The sequence below is a fragment of the Corvus moneduloides genome, chromosome 2 (genome assembly GCF_009650955.1).
Source record: "Corvus moneduloides isolate bCorMon1 chromosome 2, bCorMon1.pri, whole genome shotgun sequence".
NCBI lineage: Eukaryota > Metazoa > Chordata > Aves > Passeriformes > Corvidae > Corvus > Corvus moneduloides.
In genome coordinates, this window is record NC_045477.1 from 28,747,373 (window position 1) to 28,769,961 (window position 22,589).

Here is a 22,589-nt window from a genome sequence, read left to right on the forward strand (position 1 = left end):
GATAAACACCAGTGCTCTTCAGACCTCTTTGTGCAGGAAAATGCGGCAGAGCACAGCAAAGGGGTGAATCCCTTTATGGAAGAACCACAGGAGGGCCAGAACAGCCCTGCTTCACTTTCTGAATGATTCAGACAGGAAGAGCAGAAACCTGTGGCTGCGGAGGAGTTTTACCTTCCAAGGCAGTGGGAACAGCTGGCACTTCCCATGTTGGCTGGGGGAATGGCAAGCTTTTGTCCCGGGACATTTCAGCTCCCTGGTCACACAGGGGTTCTTAGGAAAAGGCTACCCACTGAGAAGGGGGACAGCCACCCCATTGTGCCTCCTAGGAGAAGGGCAAGGACTGAGTTTGGGGAAGGACAGTCAGTCCATGGGGAAGAAAATGAGGGAGGTGAAGGGAGACCTGCCAGGGAAAGAGTTAAGAGAGCCACTGAGCAGCTGGGCTGTGTCTGTTTGCTGTAGCTACATGGGCTGCAGGGTAGAAAAGAATAATCTCCAGCCTGGAGGAGGCACATGAGGGAGTGTCTTCAAGAACAGTGGATGCGGATGAGGGAGGCAGCAGGTCTTCCCCTCTGCTCCCATGAGCTGCCACTGCAGGGAGACTCTCTGTCTCCCCAAAGGGCATGGTGACAAAGCGGTGATGAGCTGGTGGGTCTGGCAGCAGCTGCTTAGTGCTGCTGGGTTCTTCTTGTGTGGACGGCTCTGTCTGCTGCTGAGCGGGTCTTGGGCTGCTTCCTGCTGAAGAAGTGACTGGGCTGTGGAGGAAGACAACCACACCATCTGCTGACAGGATGGCACAGGCCATGGGTGTGACACAGACGCTGTCCCCATCCATGTGAGCTCCTCGTGACGGATGCCCACCCCAGAGCCCAAGCTCAGAGCTCTCCCACCGTGCTGCCCAAGCTGTAGCACTGGTGTGGACAACCTCGCAAGGCCAGCCCAGCAGGGTTCTGCGGGCTACAGGGTCTCGGATGCTGGCAGGCACACCCAGACAGCCCACGGCCACTGCCCAGGGCTGGGACTACCCCTGCTTTGCAGGGCTGGGCTGGAGCTGCTGTGAAAGCCACTGTTGGGCAGAGGCTGTGGGAAGCCACAGGAGGGGGATTCAGACAGCTGCTGTGCCGGGGCTTAAGGTGGTGAAGTTTTGCCACAGACAGGATGGAGCTGGTGTGGCTGTATGTGGTGCTGATCCACGTGCAGCACGTTGCTGCTGTGACCTGGCTGTAAGTATGCTTTGTGCTTGTACTGTCTGGGGTGGAAAGCCGCCTAGGGAGGTGCTGTATCAAAGAAAATAGGGTGAGAACAGGGTGGTGGAGGAAGGAATCTGGGCAACCAAATGGCGGAAGGGGCATCTCTGGGAGCATGGAGGGAGAGGGATGGTGCAGACCAGAATGTGGAGCAAGAATGTCCAATTCACAGACAACATGGCCACATCCCCTTCCCTGCCCAATTTCTGCTCTAAGATATGGCTAGAGAGGGTTAGTCCTGCAGAGGTAAGGCCCTGGCTCTAGCCCATCTGCAACTGAACCTCTGCCCTGTCCCACAGGTCCCTGGCCAAGCAGACTTCCCTGAAGGCAGTCCTCCGGGACGCCAGGGGCTGTGACGGCCTGGCAGGGCTGGTGGAAGAGCAGGTCCGCGTTTGCCGGCGGCAGGTGGAAGCCATGGAGGCGGTGCAGCGAGGCACGGAGCTGGCTGTCCTCGAGTGCCAGCACCAGTTTCACTCTCGCTGCTGGAACTGCTCCACCCTGCAGGGGCTGCAGGTCTTCAGCAAGGCCACCATCCAAGGTCAGCAAGGGGGAGGTGGCGCAGGCAGGCTCAGCGTGGTGTCACTCCAGTGTGCCTACTGTCCCCTTGACACATCAGCCTTTCCTGGGCTAGTGTGCAAGGACCCCTCCCCAGAGGGGCCAGTGCCTTCTTCCAGATGCTAGCCTGTCTGTCAGCACGGAGCAAACTGAACCAAATGCTCTTACACGTATTAGCATTCTGGAGGAACTCCTTCCCATTTGGCCACATTTGGCATTTTGGTCCCATTGGACCATCCTGGGTGCCAGCTCTGCAGGCTGGTAAATCTTCTCCCTGACCCCGCCACCCACCCTGCCACAGAGCCGTGTCACTTACTGGCTCCCAGCCTTGGGGGCAGCTGCACTGGGTGAACATCCTGACATCTATTCCTCCCGAGCAGTCTCCATCTGCATGCATCCTTCCTGCACACAGTGACAGCCTCTTTTCCCACACTGTGCCCCATCAGTGCCTTTGCCCTCTGTGCCAATTCTTGTCCTGCTGCAGGCACATGGGAGTCTGCTTTCATCCACGCCATCTCCGCTGCCGGCATTGCTTTTGCTGTGACCTGTGCCTGCAGCCTCAGGGAGCTGCACAAGTGTGGCTGCACAAGGTCCGAGGAGTCAGCTCTGAAGATGAAGGAAGAGAGGTGGCAGGGAACAGGTGGCAGAGGGGAAGGTCCATAGGGGAGACAGACCAGAGAAGGAGACACTTCCATTCTCCACAGGTCTTTGGGAGATCCTCTCAGGGCTTCTCTTTCCTTGTCTCAAGGCCGCTTTCCCTCTGCAGGTTTCCAGGGGCCAGGCTGTTCTGATAACCTGTCTTACAGGATTGCCTTCTCTCAGGCCTTCGTGGACAGCCCTGAGAGGAGCTGTGGTGTCTCCTCCAGCTGAGCGCTCATGAACCTGCACAACAATGAGGCTGGGAGGAAGGTGAGAGCAGGAACAAGGCCTGGGAGCAAGCCTGGCTGCAGGGGCTTCTCCCTGGCTGGGCAGAGCTCAGTCCAGCCCCCATGCCCCAACAGGCACTCCAGGGCAGCCTCGTGTTCCCCGAGGAGTCTGCATCCTGCTGCCTTTCCTAGCCCACCACTGAGCTGGCTCCTGCCTATGTGGAGGGGAGTCCCAGCCTCCCCTACCCACTTCTGTGCAGCCTCCTCTTCCTCACAGAGCCCAGCTATGATTTAGGAAATTTACTCTGTTCTGCTCCGAAGGGCTTCCCTGCCCCTCCAGCCCCTCTTCAATAAAGACATCTGCAGGAGCCACAGTCAGATCTGGTCCCTTGAACATCCTCTGCCTCTGGGCAGATGTGTTCCCCTCCCACAGCCCCGCAGGTCAGAACAGGTCCCCATCCCTCCCTCTGCCTCAGGAATTTCTCTTACAGACCCAAACCATCTTGTTTCCCACAGAGCGGATCTCCTTCTGTTCACATTGGCCTGGCTTAAAAAGACATTTTTGCCCTTTCACTTTCCCCTTCCTCTTCCCTTTCTCGATCCTGCCCCCGCTCTCCAGCTCCCTGGGCGCAGCGTTGGGGGAACAGCAGCAGCATGGGGGGGGTTGGGAAGGGTGTCCCTGGTCTGGCTGGCAGCTGCCTCCTTCTCCACAGGCCCTCCTGGCCCACATGAAGGTGGAGTGCAAGTGCCATGGTGTGTCGGGCTCCTGCGAGGTGCGCACCTGCTGAAAAGTCATGCCTCCCTTCCGCCAGGTGGGCAACGTCCTCAAGGAAAAGTTTGAGGGGGCAGCGGAGGTTTACCCGAAGCGGGTCGGTTCCCGCAAGCTCCTGGTGCCCAAGAGCTCTCGCTTCAAGCCCTACACGGCTCACGTCCTGGTCTACCTGCTGGCCAGCCCGGAGTTCTGCGACCGGGACCCTCGGCACGGGATCTCCGGCACCTCCGGGAACACCGGTGCAGGCGCACATGGCTGGCCACGGACGGCTGCGAGCTGCGGTGCTGCGGCCGCGGCTTCCCCACGGCCCGGGCGGAGCTGGTGCAGCGCTGCAGCTGCGAGTTCCGCCGGTGCTGCTCCGAACAGGGCGAGCAGAGCCGGCTCCTCGTGGAGGTGCACGGGTGCCGCTGAGGGGAGGCTGCCCGGCCACTGCCGAGCCGCAGGGAAGGTGCCCAGGGGTGCCACAGGCTCCTGCGTGCTCCGCACACAGCACCCTCCCGCCGGCCGCGGTGGGCTGCTGGGGTTTGAATTGTTTCTCCGGAGGGAGGGTTGGAGGGCACAGGCCAAATAAACCACTAAATTTAAGCAAAAGACCCAGCCGCAGTGGAAAGCGAAGTGCACGCAAAAGCCTCTTGCTCACATGCTGCGTTTGGGACCTGGAGAGTCCCGGTCTCTGGTCCCTTCCCTGTCTCTGGACATGCAAGAAATGCCTTCTCCACTGCTCAGCCGTTCTTTTGGCTGGAGAAACGTTTCCAAGAGGAGTTCCAGCAGCTGCCACAGTGAGGCTCCCCTCATTCAGTCTGACCTCAGTGCCAGGGAATGTTACGGAACAAATTATCCTCAGTGCAACCACGCAGCACAACCAGGGAATTGGCCCCAGCCAGGATGGGTTCATAAAAGGCAGGTCCTGCTTGACCAACCTGATCTCCTTTTCTAAGCAGGTGACCTGCCTAGGGATGAGGGAAAGGCTGTGCATGATATCTTCTACCTGGACTTCGGTAAAGCCTTTGACACCATTTCCCACAGCATTCTCCTGGAGAAACTGGCAGCCCATGGCCTGAACAGGTGCATTCTTTGCTGGGTTAAAAACTGTCTGGATGTCCAGGCCGGAGAGTGGTGGTGAATAAAGTTACATCCAGCTGGGAACACCAGTGGGGCTCCCCAGGGCTCAGTGTGGGGGCCAGTCTTGTTTCAGAACTTTATCAATGATTTGGATGAGGGGATCGAGGGCACCCTCAGTCAGTTACTGGATGACACCAGGTTGGGTGGGAGTGTTGATCTGCTGGAGGGCAGGAGGGCTCTGCAGAGGGATCTGGACAGGCTGGATCGATGGTCTGAGGCTGATTGTATGAGGTTTAATAAGGCCAAGTGCCAGGTCCTGCTCTTGAGTCACAATGACCCCAGGCAGCACCACAGGCTGGGGACAGAGTGGTGGGAAGCTGCCCAGAGGAAAAGGACCTGGAGGTGCTGGCTGACAGCGGCTGAACATGAGCCAGAGTGTGCCCAGGTGGCCGAGAAGGCCAATGGCACCTGGCCCATATCAGCAATAGAGTGGCCAGCAGGACCTGGGCAGGGATTGCCCCCTGTACATGGTACTGGTGAGGCCACACCTCGAGTGCTGTGTCCAGTTCTGGGACACTCACTGCAAGAAAGACACTAAGGTGCTGGAGTGAGTCCAGAGAAGGGCAACAAAGCCTGTGAAGGGCCTGGAGTGTCTAAAGGAGCTGGAGTGGTTTAAGCTGGAGAAAAGGAGGCTCAGGGGAGCCTTGATCACTCTCTACAACTCCCTGAAAAGAGGCTGTAGCCAGGTGGGGGTTGGTCTCTTCTCCCAGGCAACCAGTAACAAGACAAGAGGGAATGGCTCTAAGCTATGCCAGGAGAGGTTCAGGATGGATATTAGGAAAAAATTTCTTCACTGAAAGGGTGGTCAGGCATTGGAGGCTCCCCAGGGCAGTGGTGGAATCACCACCCCTGGAAGTGTTCAAAAAACAAGTAGACATGGCACTTTGTGATATGGTTTAGTGGGCATGGTGGTATTTGGTCAAAGGCCTTGACTATCTTGAAGGTCTTTACAAACTTTAATCATTTTTTGATTGCTGTCTGGAGAGGCTTTGGAACCTCTCTTGCCACAGCTGCACCTCCTTGTCTCCCTCCTTCACACTCAGCACCCGGAAGGTCTTGTTATGCTGGCATTCCACACGAACCACCTGCAAGGAGAGCCTGAGTTCGCAGGAGTGGTACCACTGCCCATCCTTCCCCAAGGAAAGAGACCTCTGTGGTGGATGGCATCTGGAGGCTGGGATGATGGGGGCACCAGGGGGAAGAGGGGAGGACCAGGTGGGAAGTGGTTCAGCTGATAGCTGAACTGTGTGTTTGCTAGGATACAGGCCAGTCCTCTGTCCTGCTCTGGTGATTTGGGGTTTTGTTACTGCCTAGGAAGCACCCAGCAGATGGGGGAGATCCTGCCCTGCAGGGATATACAGGGATACCACCCCCCACATCGTCCTTGCAAGTCTCACCCACCAATGACATGCCAGTTGTACTGGGCTCGCTATTTGCTCCCCCCTCCCCCAAACACACCCAATTATGTCCTAGAAGGAAAAGCAGTGGGCCAGTGGGTCCAACAGGGACTCAGGGCTGGCTGTAGAGGGGCCAGCTGTGGAAGGGCAGACTGTGCAAAAGGCAGCGCAGCTGCTTCTCACCCTGTAGTTGTGGATGCTCTTCAGGAGGCACTGGTAGCTCTTGAACATGCAGTAGTTGGGATGCTGAACTCCGCTCGAGTCACAGATCTGACGACATGGGAATGAAGGTCAGAGAGAGAAGAGGAGAAGGAGGGATGGGAACATTGACTGGTGCTCACCCACCTTTCTCGAGCCATCCCTGTCTTGGAAGGCGTCGTACTCTGCCTTCAGCCAGAGGGTGACAGCAGGGTCCTTACAGCCATGGATGGCCAAACGGCTGCACCAGTACTCCAGCCTCATCCCTCTCAAAAAGTCTATGTTGTAGTCCTCCAGGGTCTGTGAGGACCTGGACTGCAAAGGGGTGGGATAAAGTGAGCCATGCTTCTTCCTCCCCTTCCCCAACTCCCAGTCCCGGCTCCTCCTTGGGGAGCAGCAGGACATTCAGCTCGCTCGGTACCTTGCCCTCTGCATCCCCGTGCTGGGCTGAGATCTGAGGGTTGATGTAGGTGGAGAAGCTGCCTGAGTCGCAGTGGACGCGGTTCAGGGTCTCCATGTTCTGGCACTGCTCCCTCTTCAGCGAGCAGAAAGCGCAGTCGGGGCACAGGTCCATGTGGTGCCGCCCAAGGTTGTCACACACCTGGGGTGGATGCAGCGGGGAGTCAGGGGGGAACAGGAGACTGAGAACCTCCCAAAAGAGGTGCCTGAGGAGTTCCTGTATTCCTGGCTTGGAGCTTGCCCCCCTGGTCACCCAGGTCAGCTTCTCCCAGGAGGTGGCCTGCACGCAGTGGGGGCCAAAGGTGGACATTGGTATCCTTACCGAGTCTCCAAACCCAAAGACTCTTCTTTCCATCTCCTTCCAGGCCATGGCGAGCATGGATGAGAGACAATTTCCCTCCAGCACTGCATAGCACAGGACCAGCACTGCCTCATCATTCTGCAGGGCTAAAAGGCTGACAGAGAAAGGGAAGGAGGGAGTGATCTCATTCCTTGTCACAAACTGAAGAGATGCATCTTTAGTCAGAAACTGAAAACAACACCAAAACAAAGCAAAAAATCCCTTCCCAAAGAACCCTTGGACTCTTGGCTAAACTGCACAGAGGAATGGGGCTCTCTGTAGGGTCTGTACATGCCTGTGTAACACAGAGGCCACAGGGGAGTTGGTGCGCATTTGGGGGCATGTGAGAGGGACTGGATGAGGAGCAGAGCTTGAAGAGCTTTCCCAGGGTCCCTGCAGCAGCTGCTGCCTAATTTCATCCGAGTGCACAGTGAGGAGATGTTTGTTAGATGTCTGCTGAGTGTTGAATGTGGGGCAGCCGCGTTTGGGTCTGCAGGATGTCACTTATTAAGCCTCCCTCCAAAGTATTTGACACAAACAGGGAAAAACTTGTTAACCATGAATTAACTGTTCCTCCAAACTGACACGGGTAGCTAAAAGTAGAGAATTTAAGGACAGTGGGATCAGAACAATGAGAATATTTGGCATCTCCTAGGGACAATGGAATTTGTAAACATGGTACAGAACTGTTAGCAGACAGGGATGGTTGGTTTCAGTCATCATTGATGATGCAGAAGAGGTAAACATGCTCATTAGATATTTGCTTCTCATGTCTGGAAATAAAACCAGTGATAAATAAACAAACTTTTGATCTGACAGAGAGTAAGAAGAGCAGCAACTGCTTATGTTAAAATGCTCTTAAAATCCATGCATGGGCTAACATGTATAGACAAGTTTTCCTGAGAATATCTGAAACTTCTTGGAGACCTTCAGATCAGCATTAAAGAAAAATAAAGAAGAGGTGGAGAACCTGAAGGAAGATCATGAAGATGAGATTTCCTAAGGCCTGGAAAACTCTCTCCTAGAGGTAGAAGCTGAAAAAGCATCACTCAGTTGAGCAAACACCCTAATGGGTACCCACTCATTCAGTCAGCACTTTTACCAAGGAGGGCTTCAGCTGGAACCTCTCCTTGTCAGCAGGTGGAAGAGTAATGACTTTTGGTGACTGGAATTTGGGGCGAGATCCATTCAAACCAGAAGCAAACTGCCTCTTCCTGGGGTGTTTAGCATAGGAACAGCTGGTGGGGTGCTTCAAAAAGATATCCCAAACTTCTCTTAGGAGAGGAGTCCATGGCTCAACCACATAGCACTGTTTTTTTCTTTGGGGCTCACCAGACATGACTTCATGTCCTGTGCTGAGCAGGAAGGTCAGGGTGCGTGGTCAGAGCAATTCCTAGACCTGAATGTTAAAAGAGATGAGCCTCCCAGAAAACTGCCATCCGCCTGAGTTTACAAGAATTCTGCTGCTGTCTCTGTCACATCCTTTTCCTCCTCTATCTCTGCTCTCCATCTCTGCTGTGAGTTTTTCTGGCCTCACAGTTGCCAATTTATGAGCTGATTTACCACCTCTGGGCGAGTATAACAGCACTGCTGCTGGTTCTCTCCACTCGTTGACATGCTGCTGAGCTGTTTGTGGATGCACAGAGGTTTCACCATGCTTCAGGGAAAGGGATGGGTCTATCTAAAGCGATTTCCTAATGCAAATCCCTCCCTTGCTTAGTACCTGTGCATGTTATTGTCCTAAACACTGCCCTGGAAAAAGCCTAACAGTGACTGTGAGGCAAGGATCCAAGGGGAATGGGAAAAAACCCCCCAGCATTAAGAAGAATCTGTGGGCTGAGATCAGTGATTGATCCAAGGCAAAAAGAGAAAACTTCAGGTAACAGCTTATCATACTTTTTATCTCAGGATGTGGAAGGACACACAGAGCCTGCTCCAGCGGTATCTCTGAAGAGTGCTGGTGAGCAGCATCTGCCTCTCCTGCCATGTAATGACAAGGATTTGGGCCATTAGCTTTCAGCTGCTGAACCTTCCTGATACTGGCTGGCTGAGGTGCAGTGAGCACCTGAGGCAAGCAGAAAAGAAGATAAGGAGCGAACGGCAGCTTTCCAGCACTTGGTAACTTCTGATTTAGGGGGGTTGCTGCAGGAAACTAAAACCAGTTATGAAAAAGCCACTCTTAAGAGCTTCAGAAAGAGGAAAAAAATCTTTGACTGCGTGCTAGGGCTGGTTATGGGTGATGATAAGTCAAAAAGAGTGTTTTTTCTGGGGATGGTATTTTTAATGAAGGGTCTGGCCTTAAAATGAAAGCCTGTGGGGTTGAAGTAGATAAGCACCACAAGGAGTGTTTGGAGGGGTAAAGCAGGAAGAGAAGGAGGAGGGCAAGTCACCAGGAGTGTATGTATCTCTCATGGCACATAAATATCCCAAGGGTGGGTGCCACCAGGATGGTGCCAGACTCTTTTCAGTGGTGCCTGGCCACATGATGAGGAGCAGTGGCCATAAACTAAACCACAAGAAGTTCCACCTCAACATCAGGAAGAACTTCTTTACATTGAAGGTGGCAGAACACTGGAACAGGCTGCCCAGGGAGGTCATGGAGTCTCCCTCTCTGGAGACAATCAAAGCTCACCTGGACGTGATCCTGTGCTACCAGCTCTACGTGACCCTTCCTTGGCAGGGGGGTTGGACAGGATAATCTCCACAGGTCCCTTCCAACTCTAACAGTTCAGGGATTCTGAGGGGGCTTGGAGCAGCCCTGCTGGGGAAGCTGGGCTCACATGAACCACAACTGAGCATCCATGTGTGAATACCAACAGAATGAGATCTGGATCTGGGACAGCTGTGATGCTGAAAGGGGTGTAGGGATTGTAGCTGACAAATGACACAACAGTGGGAAGCCCTGGGAAAAAGGGCAAATGCAATTCTTTGTGCAAACAGAAAAGCAGGGAAGGGAGGTTGATGTCCTTCCACGTTCCAGGTTGATGTCCTCCCAAATGCTGAACCCCATCACTGGGTAGTGCACACAGAGCTGGAGCATGGGGTGTTTTAAAGGGACACTGGAAATTGCTGCAGAAAATGAATGTTGCATGGGCTTTATAAGGTAAGGGCTACAGAGCTCTCTTTAGCTTATTGCAAGACTGAATCATGCTTTAGCGGTAACCGAGGAGAGGAAATACTGGGAAATAAGGCAGAAACCACAGTAAGGACTAAAAATAGAAGCTAAGTGCAATAATTGTCATCTCCCCCTCCTGCCCAGCAATTCACTGCTACCAGAAAGACCACAGAAGAGTGCTGCAGATTCTTCTTGTATTACTACCCTTGCCCTGTCTGTCTCTAAAGACAGCAGTTGGCCCCATCAGGCATTATGAAAGCTGGAATAGCTACCAGAGCAGCTGCCACAAGCCACAAGGGATGAACAAGAAGGATGGATGTCCTGCTGGACATAAGGCCCTAGGGAAGACATGCGGCTCTGGGATCTGTGCCCATCACAGCCCTGCCCACCTTGTGTTAAACCGTATGCTGAATGGCACCTGTGCACAACGACCAGTCCCACCCAGCACTGCTCCTCTGGCTGGAATGGAAATGCCTCCAGGCATTTTGCCCCTTTTTTAGGTCATGCTTTGAAGTCCCTCTGAGAGGAGGCGGGACGTGGCGAGCAGCAAAGCCGACAGGCGCGGTCTATCTCGCCTTTTTATCCTCAGTGAGGTTTAAGCTTTGCTTAGTGTGATTGATGGGGCTCGGCTGCCAGTTACAGACACACAGTCAGCATTAGTGTCTTTGAGAAACTCTGCAGCAGAATAGCGAGTGTCATCTGCAATCACAGAAGTCCCCCAGTAATCCCAATAGAACTCAGTCAGAGCAAGGCTCAGTTTCAGAGGCAGGGAGAATGAAATCCTCAATGAAATACAATTTTGCCTGAGAGCACATACACCAGGAAAACTTTATCCAGGCAGTGAAAGCCTCCTACAATATTAGGAAGGAGGATGACATACATTAGAGGCTTGCAAAAGAGCAGTTACAGATTTAACAACGTGATGCAATTCATCTTTACATGCAGAAGTGGAATCTCTGGCTGCACTGTGGCACTGGTATGCAGTGCATTCAAGAGAAACCACAGATGTGCAGTCAGGCACAAAATCTGTGCATTTACAGGAACCCCACTGGCCAGCAAGAGAGCGAAACCAAAATCACTTCTCCATGAAAACCACATCTAGACACCATTTTTTTTTTCTCTTGGTAAGCAAAATAATATTTGCATGTCAGTCAAAGCAAGTGGTCCTCAGCCACAAGGTAGTAAAGGATCAAAAAGTAAATTTGAGTGAAAGCAAATATCAAGCAAATATCATCAAATATCAAAAGATATCCTTTTGTAGGTCTTTTCTGTGCATGTTATTGTCCTAACCACCGCCTGCTACCTGAGGATGGAGGCAAACAGATCCTCAGCAGACCAGCTGAGAAGAGCTCAACGTGCTCCATAAGCTCCTAATGCACCGGTAGGCCAGAGGAATTGAGAAGGGTGTGTGGAAGGACTGCAGCAAGCTGGCCTGGCGCAGGGCCCCTACTGAACTGCCATGTTGCTGCCTCCAAAACCAGAATGGGGAACCAGACAGCCCCTTGGAAGAGCTGTGCACAGATCCAGAGTGCACAGAGGAGCATGTGCTCGAGGAGAAGCAGTGGCCCTGCACAGCTTTATGCTCCCGGCTGTTTCCTAGCCCAGGGCTGCTTCTACTGCCCTTGGGGGAGGACAGAGAACTCCTCGGGGTGCTCCTCAGGTCAGGCTGCTTTAAGAACCATCTGCTTCGCGTTGCACGCAGAGGCAAGGAGCACAGCGGGACACATCCCAAGGACCTGTGTTTGCAAGGACACTATTTCTGCACATCACCCAGACTCCTGGGAGATGTGTTTGGAGGAGGAGTGCAGAGGTGATTGTATAGTGCAGGTGGCCACAGTGTGGGGAAACACAGGCATGGGACAAAGCCCTGCCTGCAGCTCAGGCCCAGACTTAACTCACTTTGGTCAGGATGCCAGGACAGTGCCATTTTCAGGCACTAACAGTGCTGGATCACCCTCTTCCTGCTCACTCTGTGCTGGAGTGAGGGGTGCCTGGGGGCACCCCAGGTACACTCCTGCTCTGGATGGGACAGCTTGCTCCAGAACACTTGCCCACATCACCACCTGCTCCGAGTGGGGACATGGATGCCGTGGGGCTGCCGTCCGGTGTGCACAAGGACAGCGCTGCACGGATGGCGTGTGGCACCCAGACAGAGCAGACTTCTCCTCACCTGCCTCGGGGGGGCACTTCGGGCTTTGATGTGCGTCCTGGGCCCGAGGTGGTGAAGTTCCAAGAAGAGCTCTTGGTGTCCAGGGATGCATCCAAGGAGAGGGCCGAATGGATCAGCTGCCAGATGCTTTCCCTCAGGCTTTGTTCATCAGGGGATTCCACCGTGGAAGGTGAGGTGGCAGCCCAGGGAGTTGGTGGGCTCGCAGTCCTCCTGCTCTTCTGCCAGGGTGTGGGTGCCTTTGGCGTGGCTGTGGGGTGCTTTGTCGGCCGTGGTTTCTGACCTAACAGTGCAGGAGAGAACTTCAGAGGGGCTTCCACATTGTCCTGCGGCAGGGCATCAGCAGGCGAGAGAGAAGCCTGCTTACGAGGGCTGAGACAGAAAGATGGAGCAGCCGAGGGCGCCTTTTAGAGGCCAGACAGAAAGCTGCAGGGGTGGGGAGCAGCTGCAGGAGACCAGCAGGTGAGCAGGGGTGCCCAGCACAGCTCGGTGCAGCCATACCTTGTGTGACAGGGGAGCCTCTGCCCGCTGCCGAGGAGTTCACAGCGCTGGATTGCTCCATCGGGGAAGGGCTTGGTAGAGACCAACTCGAACATGGGACTCGCTGCGTGGAGGAGAGAGAGAGAAAAGTGACTCTCACTATGTCACCTTCCCTTCCTCCTCACCCTTCCATTTCCCGAGAGATACTCCCCCCACCTGTCCCACAGCCCACTCTTTACCTTGACGTAGAACTCCTGTTTGAGGCAGCGATACTGGGCAAACTGGCAGAAGGTGTGGAACTGCACCACCTCTGGAAATTCACTGCAGACTGGCCCTGCAGACAGAGATGTGGGATGGAGGCAGGCCTGGATGCACCAAGAGGTGGGGACCTCTCGGGTGGTGGCCCATGGATGCAGGGCAAGTCCAAGCTGTGTGCCCCCAGGTGGAGATCACAGCCTTGGGCTGTTACAGCTCCCGATTCCAGGCACCACATCCCTTTTCCCTCCAACCCTCTGAGGTTTCACTTTGTCCTTCTGCTCTTTTCCACACAGTTATCTTCCCTATGACAGAGAGACAAACTTCCTGTTTCCAGGATCTGATGCTTCTGTTATTAGTCCTTGTTGGGTTTAAAAAAGAGAAAAAAGGCAAGTAGTGATGTAATAGGTTAAAAAGATGACCAGACCAGGCCTGGGAGCACCAGAAAGTCAGAGAATGGTTTGGTTTGGAAGGGTCCTTATAGATCATCAAGTTCTAAGATCATCTCCTTCCACCAGACCAGGTTGTTCAAAGACCCATCCAGCCTGGTCTTGTTGAGTCAGGGATGGGGCTGCCACAGCTTCTCCAGGCAGATGGCTCCAGAAGAGATAAATTCTTCAAGGCAGTATAATTTAACATTGATTCCAACCTTGCAGGGGATGGAGGAGGGTCCATGGGGCCAGGATGGTGCTGGCAAACCCTGTGCCTGTACACACATACTTTGTAGTCTTGACCAGCACGGCCGGCACACTGACTCCAGAGCTGCAGCTCTTCCTGCAGCAATTGCAGGAAAGCCAAGGGCATGCAGGAGAGCAGAAAACACTGGAGAATTGGGTGACCTTGTGCTCCCTCTGCTCTAGGAGTGCATGGCCTGGCTGTGAGAACAGGGGAAGTGCTGGCTGAGAGGGAGGGCATTAGAAGTGAAATTGCACTGCTCATGCACTGTCCTTTACCCTGTACTCACTTCTTGTGCTGAGCAAACAGCTGCACCATCAAAAGTAGAATTTCAGATATACACCATGATCCCAGCCCAGAAAAATGCCCAACTTGTAGGAGAAACTCCAGATCCCCACCCCATCCCTTGTTTAAAGCACAAGGTATTGTAGGGAGCAGTCCAGATCCCCACACTGTCCTTCATTTAAGGCACAAGGTGACTGAATGGGCACAATTAATGCTCATGGATATCTGGATGTAGAGAGCACTGCCATAGCTCTGTGAGGACAGCAGAGGCTAAACATGAGAGGGCAGACACTCTGCTATATCTGTTCCACCTCTCAGCCTGGCTGAAACGTGCCAAAATAGCCCCAAAACTGGAAAAAGGGTAACACAAAGGCAAATAAATTCTGCTGGATGGGTGTATCAGGCTGATGGATGGGAGAAAATAAGGTAAAAAGGGCAACCTGCAAAATTATCCCATCTTCTGGCATTTCCAGATGCTTCTGCTCTTGACAATGGAGTTTCTGAATGCAGCAGCAGTGGGAGTGTGGCTGGACATGACAAAGAACAGTGCTGGGGAATTGGGCACCACAAGGAGAGGAACCAGGGACAGGCCCTGCGTGCACAAAGCACCATGGCATCGTGGATTGCAGGTGCCCAAAAGTGAGTGAGGAGCACAGGACCCATCCCTGGGTCTGGTGATGTGGGGTGGGACTCATTCTCCCAACACAGCTGCAGAAACCAGCAAGAAATAGTTGCCCTCATGCTGCAGTCCAATAAGCACAGTTGGCTGATCATTCAGCTCATTGACGTTCATATCTAAATATAAAGACATATTTTTTTATGAGAAAATTGCTCCTATTTTTTTTCCCCTCTGAAGAAAAATACAACAGAAGTAGTCCCAAGTTTTTCAGCTGCACAGATATAATTATACCACTTAAATTCTCTGATGCAGGGGTGCAGGGAAAATATGACTGCAGAGATTTGAAGGGTGCTGTTGCTATGGTGCTTTCTGAACTGGGATGTTTCTTGGCTCCTGGTATGTTAAACACTTAAAAAGGCAGCTCATCAGCTCAAGTTTTCTTAAAGACCTAGGAGAGCCCGTGAGCCAAGATTCTGCATTAACCCTCAGATGAAGCTGGAAGGAGCTGGTAAGAGACCAGGAGCTACACTGAGCTTGAGAAAACTGTGGCCAGTTTTTCCTCTTGCCAGCCCACCAATAGAGATGTGGAGAAAGGAAGGGCCACTGAAGTGGCTGTGGCTTTAAGCCCCATGACCTGTGAAGAGAGGCTGGGGCAGCTGTGATTGATCATCTGGGTGAAGAGGAGAAGTTACAGCAGCCCACAAGGGCTTGAAGGAAAGCTACAAGAGGACCGACCCTTTTTGGTGGTGCCAGACAACACATGGGGGTTGAAAAAACCATGCAAAGGAGGTTAGGGCTGGCCATTGGGAAAAACTTTTTTTTTTTTTTTTTCTCTCCAGGAAAGTGGTGCAGCACTGAAAGGGATGCCCAGAGAGGCCACAAGAGCTGCTGTGCTTTAGTTCTGCGAGTGTCTGCTCCAAGCTGCTCTTTGGGCTGTAGAACCCAAACCAACCCATCCCATTCCCGCAGTCTTGTGGCATTTTGGGGCAGAGAAGCAGCCACGCTGCTCCAGCTGGGTCCCCGCGCTGCTCTGCGCCTGGGGGCGGGAGATGCCCTTACCTTCGGGGATTTCGCCGTGGTTCTCATCCTGGTCCAGGTGCAGGATGCTGGGGCTGAGGCAGCCGTACGCCTGGCGCAGCAGGCAGAACATGTTGGCCTGCCAGGGCGGGTGCAGCCTCGCAAAGAACTGCTGGTACTCCCCGTCCGACAGCGGGCTGCCCGCGATGGGGGGCACCGGCGCAGCAGCGGCGGCCGTCGGCAGGGCCAGCACACCTGCGGGACAAACACGGGCATGGGCTGCGCTGTCCTTGGCAGCGACCAGCGGGTGGCAACGAAGGAGCAGCTGGCAGGCTGGCCTGCTCCTGTCTGCTGGCACAGAGCAGAGTGCTGGGACAAACGCTTCAGGTGCTGGCCTGAAGTTTCCCTCCATCACTCCTGCCTGCAGGGTGCTGAGGTGACCAGGAGCCCCAGGGGAAAGGGGGGAAAAGAATACAAAGGAAGGAAAAAACCCAAAAACTTTCAAAGTCAGATTTTATTGTGAGTTTGGTTTGGACTGGGTGGGAGTGTTCTGGTTTTGTTGTTTCTTTTTGTGTGGGGGGATTGGGGTTTTTTGTGGTTTCTTATTGTGTCTGGGGTTTTTTTTTTTTTTGGGGGGGGGGGGTATATATGTGCTTTTTTCATTCTTCCCCTCAAAAGCCCCAGCCTCCAGAGGCACCCACAATGGTGGTGGTTCCCCTGCTCCCTGCAGTGTGCTGTGGGCACATCCCTGTCCAGGAGGACATCCCTCTGTCTCCTCCCTCCCCTCTTTGCCTCCGGCTGGGCCCCCTCTTCTGCTGCCTCTGCACCCTCCTCTGTCCCCCACCCTAAGTCCCCTCCAAGAGCCTCCAGCTGCCGCAGGGGCGAGCAGAGCTGAGGGCTGACATGGCCTGTGGGCCAAGTCAGGTGGTCTTGTGCGAGATGGGTGTGTGGCAGCAGCAGAACAGGGCTCCAGCCCTGGGCTCTGAGGTGGCCCTGCAAGGGTGGTCACTTACTCAGTAGCCAGAGGAGCCGTGACGTGTCTGCCACAGGCTTCAGCATCATGGAGCTGCTTGGTGGCCAGCTGGGAGTCACTCACACACCGAGCAGGGCAGATGCAGGATGTCTGTGCACTCGGGTTCTGCCCTTGGCAACGGTGGAACCAACCCCTGGCCATGGCACCACAACTGGAACCCGACAGTGGTGTCACCATGGGGCTGGGGAGGGGCGCTGGGAGGCAGCGGGAGCCCGGGCTCACGCCTGTTCAGGGCTCAGGGGACGTGGGCACTCACCGGGAGGGGAGACGCCAGGATGGTGGGGACAAGGAGGAGCGGGAGCCAAACTGGGAGCTTCTCCCTCTGCTTGGGGATATGGTGGCAGCTGGCAACAGCACAACAGCATCTGGGGCCTGGCCAGGCTAACCTGAGGCTGAGGGTAGCCCAAAAGTGGTACCTCTGGAGTACCTTAAACCCCAAATCATTTTATGCTCTTCTGCAGGGGAAAGGAGGCAACATCTGTTCCATCTGCAGGGGTTTGAGAAGCACCCCATGCCTTCCCAGGAGTGTCCCAGCACCAGCTTGCTTCAGGATGTGGTGGAAAGCTGGCTTGATTTCTCCCAGGCAGACACACCACTTTCTGAACTCCTGAGAAGTCAAGGGACCACCACTCTGCTTCTGGCACAGGTGTCCTGAGCACGTCTCTCTGCACAATAAAGCCTTCCCAGGAAAAAGCAGGAGGACAGCTGCTGGCAAAAAGTGTTTGGGGACCACCAGTGCAGAAGTGCTCAGAGCCCTAAGGACTGACTTTGAGGGAGACCCACACCCATGCCCATTTCTTAATGCTGAGACACCCGAAGTGCAGGGCCCAGACACAGCAACCCTCGAGTGCAGCCCGTGGATCGCAGCCAACACGCTGCCTCCCACAGCTGGGCACCTTCTGATGCGAGAGGGAAAGGCACGGCGGCAACCAGCACGGGCGAGCAGCTGTCAGGCTGGAAAGAAACCGCTTGGCACAGCAGCTCCGGGAAGTGCAGGCTAAGCAGAAGTCAGGCTGGCACAGCAGCACCGCCTGTCACCCCTGGGCTCTGCGGAGCGGCTCCCTCGCGGAACCAAGGGCGAGCTGCGGGCAAAGCGGGCAAAGTTTTCAGCTGCGCAGCAGGATCCTGCTTCAGGAGCCGCTTCTGTCGCAAATCCTGGGAGATTCCAGCGGCTCTGCTGTATGGAGCAGCTGCAGAGCGTGCTGCAGGTGCGCCGGCTGCGGTTGCGAGGCTGCCACATCGCCTGCCAGTGCCCCGTGGCCATCCAGGCTATCAAGGTGAAAGCTCAAATCGCTCCAGCCACGCAGTCTGTTAAAAAGGTGTCTGACAACAGCGCGTAGCTCTGGGGGGGGCCTGGCAGGAGGCGAGATGTGATTTTCTCTAAGATGTCTTGTTGGAAAGTAGCGTTTCTGAGAAGCTTGAAGCCTGACCATTTAACAAGAGCACTGAATTTTGAATGTTTTTGCAGCTCTTTAGAAAGACAGTGATCGGGAGAGTTTTTCCAGCTAGCTCTTGCTGCTCATATTAAAACAGGCAACGCTGGTGGAGCTTGCAAATTTTTGGCAGTCCCTAATCTTCCATTACTTAGCTTGAGACATACTGCTTATAGCTGATTTTAGACAATTGCAGAGCCTTCAGATCCCCAGCTCTGTTAATCACCTCTTCTCCTCTGCAACAACAGAGCCAGGGCTGAGCTCTGTCACCCTGATTGAGCAGCTTCCCGGAGAAGTTCAGTGCTGACCTCACTGGCTGACGGAAATGTGGGATTAAGGAAAGAGCACTCATGTGGCATGTCACAGACTCATGGAATCGTAGAATCGTAGAATCTCAGAATGGTTTGGGTTGGAAGGGACCTTAAAGATCATCCAATTCCAAACCCCCTGCCCTGGGCAGGGACACCTCCAACTAGACCAGGTTGATCAGGGCCCCATCCAACCAGCCTTGAACACTGCCAGCGATGGGGCATCCACAACTTCTCTGGGCAGTGCCACATAGTGTTACTGATGTCTGGCAGGTGCTGGTTACACTGCCTGTGTCTACATGTGCCAGCAAGAGATTTATGGCAAGTGAAAACAGGAAACGTGAAGGAATGCAAAAGATGGGGAAACTGTCAAAGATGTCCCCCTTGGCTGGTGCTCTGGTAGCCCTGCCTGTGGGGAGCTGCTGTTTATTTGGAAAGGTGTTTACTGATGTGAGGACAGATTGGCTGCTCGGCACTTCTCATGCACTGTGGCATGCCCTGGACTTGCTCCAGGTTGTCAGAATCCTTCAGAAAACTCACAGTCCACAAGCGGACTATGTAGAAGCCGGCGAGTCTCTGGCATGCACCCAGCAGGGATGGGAGGCTGCGAGAGCGGGAGGTGCTGCTGTGCTGTGTGATGAGGTGTGTGCCAGCTGGCTGTGGGGCACCTGCATTTCAAGTCTCTGCAAAACAGAAGTCATCTTTGGGGGAGGGATGAGGATGGGAGGAACAGTGCCTTGTACACGACGCATCAATGCTGCAGGCTGGGGAAATCTACTCCCTCCTGCTGCATCAAGCAATTATAGTTGTCAGCAATGCGGAGCACGGGGGTGATGTTAATTCCAGTGTTTTCTGATTTCTGAGGGTTCACTTGGCACCTTTAAGGCTGTACCCTCCATGATGCATTACAAGCGGTGTAATTTTTGCAGTGAAGCAGATTTGCACCCTTGTTTTCAGGGTTACCAGAGTTTCCTGCAGTCAGTGTTCCTGTGCCAGCTGGGACCCGGCAGGCTGAGGGACACAGTTGTAGCCCCTGGCCTACAAAGTCCCTGAGCCAGCAGCAGGGAGGTGTAACAGCAGGACAAGGACTCGCTGGAGTCATGTTATCCATGTTGCTATCCAATTGCATGTCAACCCCTAGCTTTGTAAGAGCATGTCTGGTTTGTGAGGGACCACCCTTCAGCAGATGAGCTCCTCTTCCTTGTGTTGCCTGAAATACTTCAGCTATTTCTCAGCGTTTTCCATGCTGTGTGTTCCATCACAAACACCACCAGCAGCAGCAATGTCTGAAAACCTCTTGGAAAATCCAGGACCGTGGCTCACAGACCCAGTGTCAGGCCAGTGAGTTAAACTGGGGGGTTGGGGGCAGGGAGAGGATGTCTGGTCAGCTCAAAACCCCATAAAGACGGAGGCCACAAAGATTAGGTGTGAATTCCAGACTCAGTGGCTTGTTAAGTAGCATCCCCAGAAAGCATGTGTCTTAAATAATTTGAAATGCAAGCAGAGGTGATAGAAAAATGCTTCCCAAACCACCTGTATGTATGTTAGAGAATATGTATGCTAGGAAATAAACACCAGGCTGCTTAGGGAGGAGGCCATGAGCAGTTCTGCTGGTGTAGATGTTAGGGGGGTCTCAGAAAGGGCTCGACAGAGCCGCTGAGACATGCCAGGTTATGCATTCCTCACAGAACACCAAAGGGAAGTGTGATAGCTCCATTTATTAAAACATACACCTAAAGGAGCAGGTAGAGACAGGCAGCACTCGCTCTGTTCACACAAGGAGCTGGACAGTCCAGAGGAGTCTCCCAGCAGAGGGGACAGCCCTGCCACGAAGCCATCAGCACCATCACACAGCAGACAAGCAAAGACCCCCTTCCAGTTCAGCACCAACTCTTCCAAACACTACTCCAAGATCCCAGTGCTGGACACCTTCACCCCGTGGGAAGGGCTGTAGGTACCAGCCTATGCAGAGCAGGGTGCAGATGTCCATCTCCACAGACAAAAGTGCCTGAGAGTGTTCTGATTTGAACCAAAATTCTCTGAATTGCTACTTTATTCGTAGCTTAAATCATCTTCATTCTGCATTTGTACTTTATTTCAGTGGGTTTACTGTCATTGGCTGAGAACTATGCGAATGTGCTGATAAATATAGACTTTACATTAAAATTGGCACTCTTTTAAACTAGGTAGATATGTTAATCTATTCACATTTGTACAAGCACCGCACAGTTATAACGTGCATTAATTCAAATACTTAATTTACATTTTATTTTGTTAGGAAATAGTGAATGAAGCATTTTTTACTTGACATTTAGAAAATGGAATATTTAATTGATTGCAAAAACAGCATTTAAAAGTGGTTTCTTGAATTATTAATACAACCTAAAATGGAGTGGATACATAAAGCCTGCTTGAACAAACTGCTGTAGTCCTTTTAGGCAGGTTTGTTTCACGCAAGAACAACCTGATCCAACCACACTTTTATCCCTACTGTGAGCAGGGGCTTGGACTGCAAAGCTCCAGAGAGGCTTCTTCCCACCTCAGTCTTTCTGTGGTGAGTAAATGGGTTCTTCCAATGACTGCATCATTCAGGCTTTTGGAATGAGGAAATCTCAGGGTCTCACACTTCTTTTTCTTGCTTGCTGTCAATGTGTAAAAAATAATTCCTTTCCTACTCCCAGATGGGGTTTCAGTTTTGAATGAGTTGTTTCTTCAATGGCAGCAACCCAGCCCACTGCAATGAAATGGCACACCCGCAAAAACAGACCCAAGTGGACACCTTGCTGAACATTTCTTTCACACCAAGATGTAGGAGTTTAGTGTTTGTCACAGCTTTGCCTGTCCTTAAGGCTTGGGCACAAACGTGGTTTTTTTTAAAAACTAACACTCTTAGTTTCTTTTATGTATTCAGAAAAAATAAACATAAATTAGCATAAATTAATCAAGATGTTTGACTATTTTTATAAATGAAATTCATTTTATTCGATAAAAACAGCTATATTTCTTCTGATACTGTAACTGCTAGGAAGCAGAGTTGGATAAACTTCTTTCAGTTGTCTTTGGGAAGAAAGGTAGGACATTTTGTCTCCTTCTATTAGTCTTTAACTCTTTCAGTACTGCAGTCTCCCTTGCCTACTGCCAGACCCTTAGAGCAGATGTTGCCACTCAGGCTGTCAATGTCTTGACAAGTTTGTCCTCCTTGTTCATGTGGCAGGGAGAAAGTAGAGCTGTGGTTGATTACAAAAAGCACAATGGCTCCAAACTGTCAAACCAGCCAGGTCTGGGAGGACATGGGCTTATTTTCAGTCCCTATGAGCAAGTTGTCTCTTGGGAATGTCTTCCACTGCCAACTTGAGACTTGTGGACCGATTTGGCCAACATTTGAATTGAATATACATGACGGTGAGAGAGTGTCCACCACACGGCTCTGAGTGGTGGTTAGGTAAGTCACACCTTAAGAGTGCTTAAAGAAAGGCTGGGTGTTGCTGAGCTGCGGGGTGAGTTTATTCAAAAGCAGGAGAGGAAGGTGGTGCCACTGGTGGAAGGTGACAGTCGTGGCTGGGATGGTTTCCATGCACATTATGCAGTGGAAATGGTGGTGGCAGAGCCTGAGGGGTGGGGGCCTGGTGAGCACATCTGCTTGCTGGAAAGGGGAATACTTTGTGGACATCCTCGTCAGCACATTTGCCCAGCTACCCAGGAATGATGGCTGCAGATGGGGCAATCAAACTGGGCAAGATAAACCGGTCACTTGTGTGCGTGACAAATTATTATTAATAAATGGGCTTAACAAGGCTGGAAAATTCTTCCCTCTTGTCATGCTGTATGGCTCCAGCCTCCTAAAACTCAGACTTGACTTCACTCATCAACTAGGATATTTCCAATCACTCTAAAAGGGCAATTTCTCCAGCACCATTTTAGAAAGTGTTTATGTTGCACTGACAGCTGTTCCAGGAAATCTGCAAGCTAGCCAGTTCTGTAATGGAGTTCATGATTACTTAAACTGAGTGTATCCCTGCTTTAAGCACTTCAATTCTAGGAGAAGTAAACTTCTCAGATCCCATTACCACTACAGTGATCCAGGTAATTATTAACAAGGATCGTAAAAAAAAATTCAAGTAATTTTTGACTGATCTTTTTTTGCTACTTCCTGTCAAACTGATTTTATTTTGTTGACCTGGATTTCTTGCTTGATTTAGAGAGAAGCTATTTACTTCCCCCCTGTTCCAGTATTTCGCATCTGGACTGT

At 52.6% G+C, this 22,589-nt stretch overlaps 2 protein-coding genes across 3 annotated transcripts; one reads left to right on the plus strand and one right to left on the minus strand.

Moving 5' to 3' along the window:
* The first annotated feature begins 30 nt into the window (after nt 1–30).
* On the plus strand, nt 31–4,850 carry LOC116439341. Its single transcript, XM_032098752.1, has 2 exons — nt 31–2,708; nt 3,379–4,850. Exon 2 carries the CDS (start codon nt 3,416–3,418, stop codon nt 4,496–4,498), a length of 1,083 nt encoding a protein of 360 aa, XP_031954643.1. The 5' UTR covers nt 31–2,708; nt 3,379–3,415; the 3' UTR covers nt 4,499–4,850.
* A 591-nt stretch (nt 4,851–5,441) lies between these two features.
* ACRBP (acrosin binding protein) lies at nt 5,442–16,698 on the minus strand. Of its 2 annotated transcripts, XM_032098754.1 has the most exons (10): nt 16,580–16,698; nt 15,609–15,821; nt 12,955–13,049; nt 12,737–12,839; nt 12,239–12,518; nt 6,936–7,068; nt 6,576–6,755; nt 6,302–6,469; nt 6,140–6,226; nt 5,442–5,644 (listed from the first exon to the last, which is right to left on the minus strand). In XM_032098754.1, the coding sequence occupies exons 1-10, from the start codon at nt 16,626–16,628 to the stop codon at nt 5,516–5,518; spliced, it is 1,437 nt and encodes a 478-aa protein (XP_031954645.1). In that variant the 5' UTR covers nt 16,629–16,698; the 3' UTR covers nt 5,442–5,515. The 2 variants fall into 2 exon arrangements, with proteins under 2 accessions (XP_031954645.1, XP_031954644.1); XM_032098753.1 differs by lacking the exon at nt 16,580–16,698 and having other exon boundaries at nt 15,609–16,002.
* Nucleotides 16,699–22,589: the final 5,891 nt, after the last annotated feature.

What these genes read in the sequence shown, in the direction of transcription:
- LOC116439341 (XM_032098752.1), top strand. Translation starts at nt 3,416, where the DNA reads ATGGTGTGTCGGGCTCCTGCGAGGTGCGCACCTGCTGAAAAGTCATGC.
- ACRBP (XM_032098753.1), bottom strand. Translation starts at nt 15,978, where the DNA reads ATGGAGGGAAACTTCAGGCCAGCACCTGAAGCGTTTGTCCCAGCACTC. An exon ending in CCACGGCGAAATCCCCGAAG is followed by an intron (nt 13,050 to 15,608) that starts GTAAGGGCATCT and finishes CTCTGTCTGCAG; the next exon opens with GGCCAGTCTGCAGTGAATTT. An exon ending in AGAGCATCCACAACTACAGG is followed by an intron (nt 5,645 to 6,139) that starts GTGAGAAGCAGC and finishes CTCTCCTTGCAG; the next exon opens with GTGGTTCGTGTGGAATGCCA.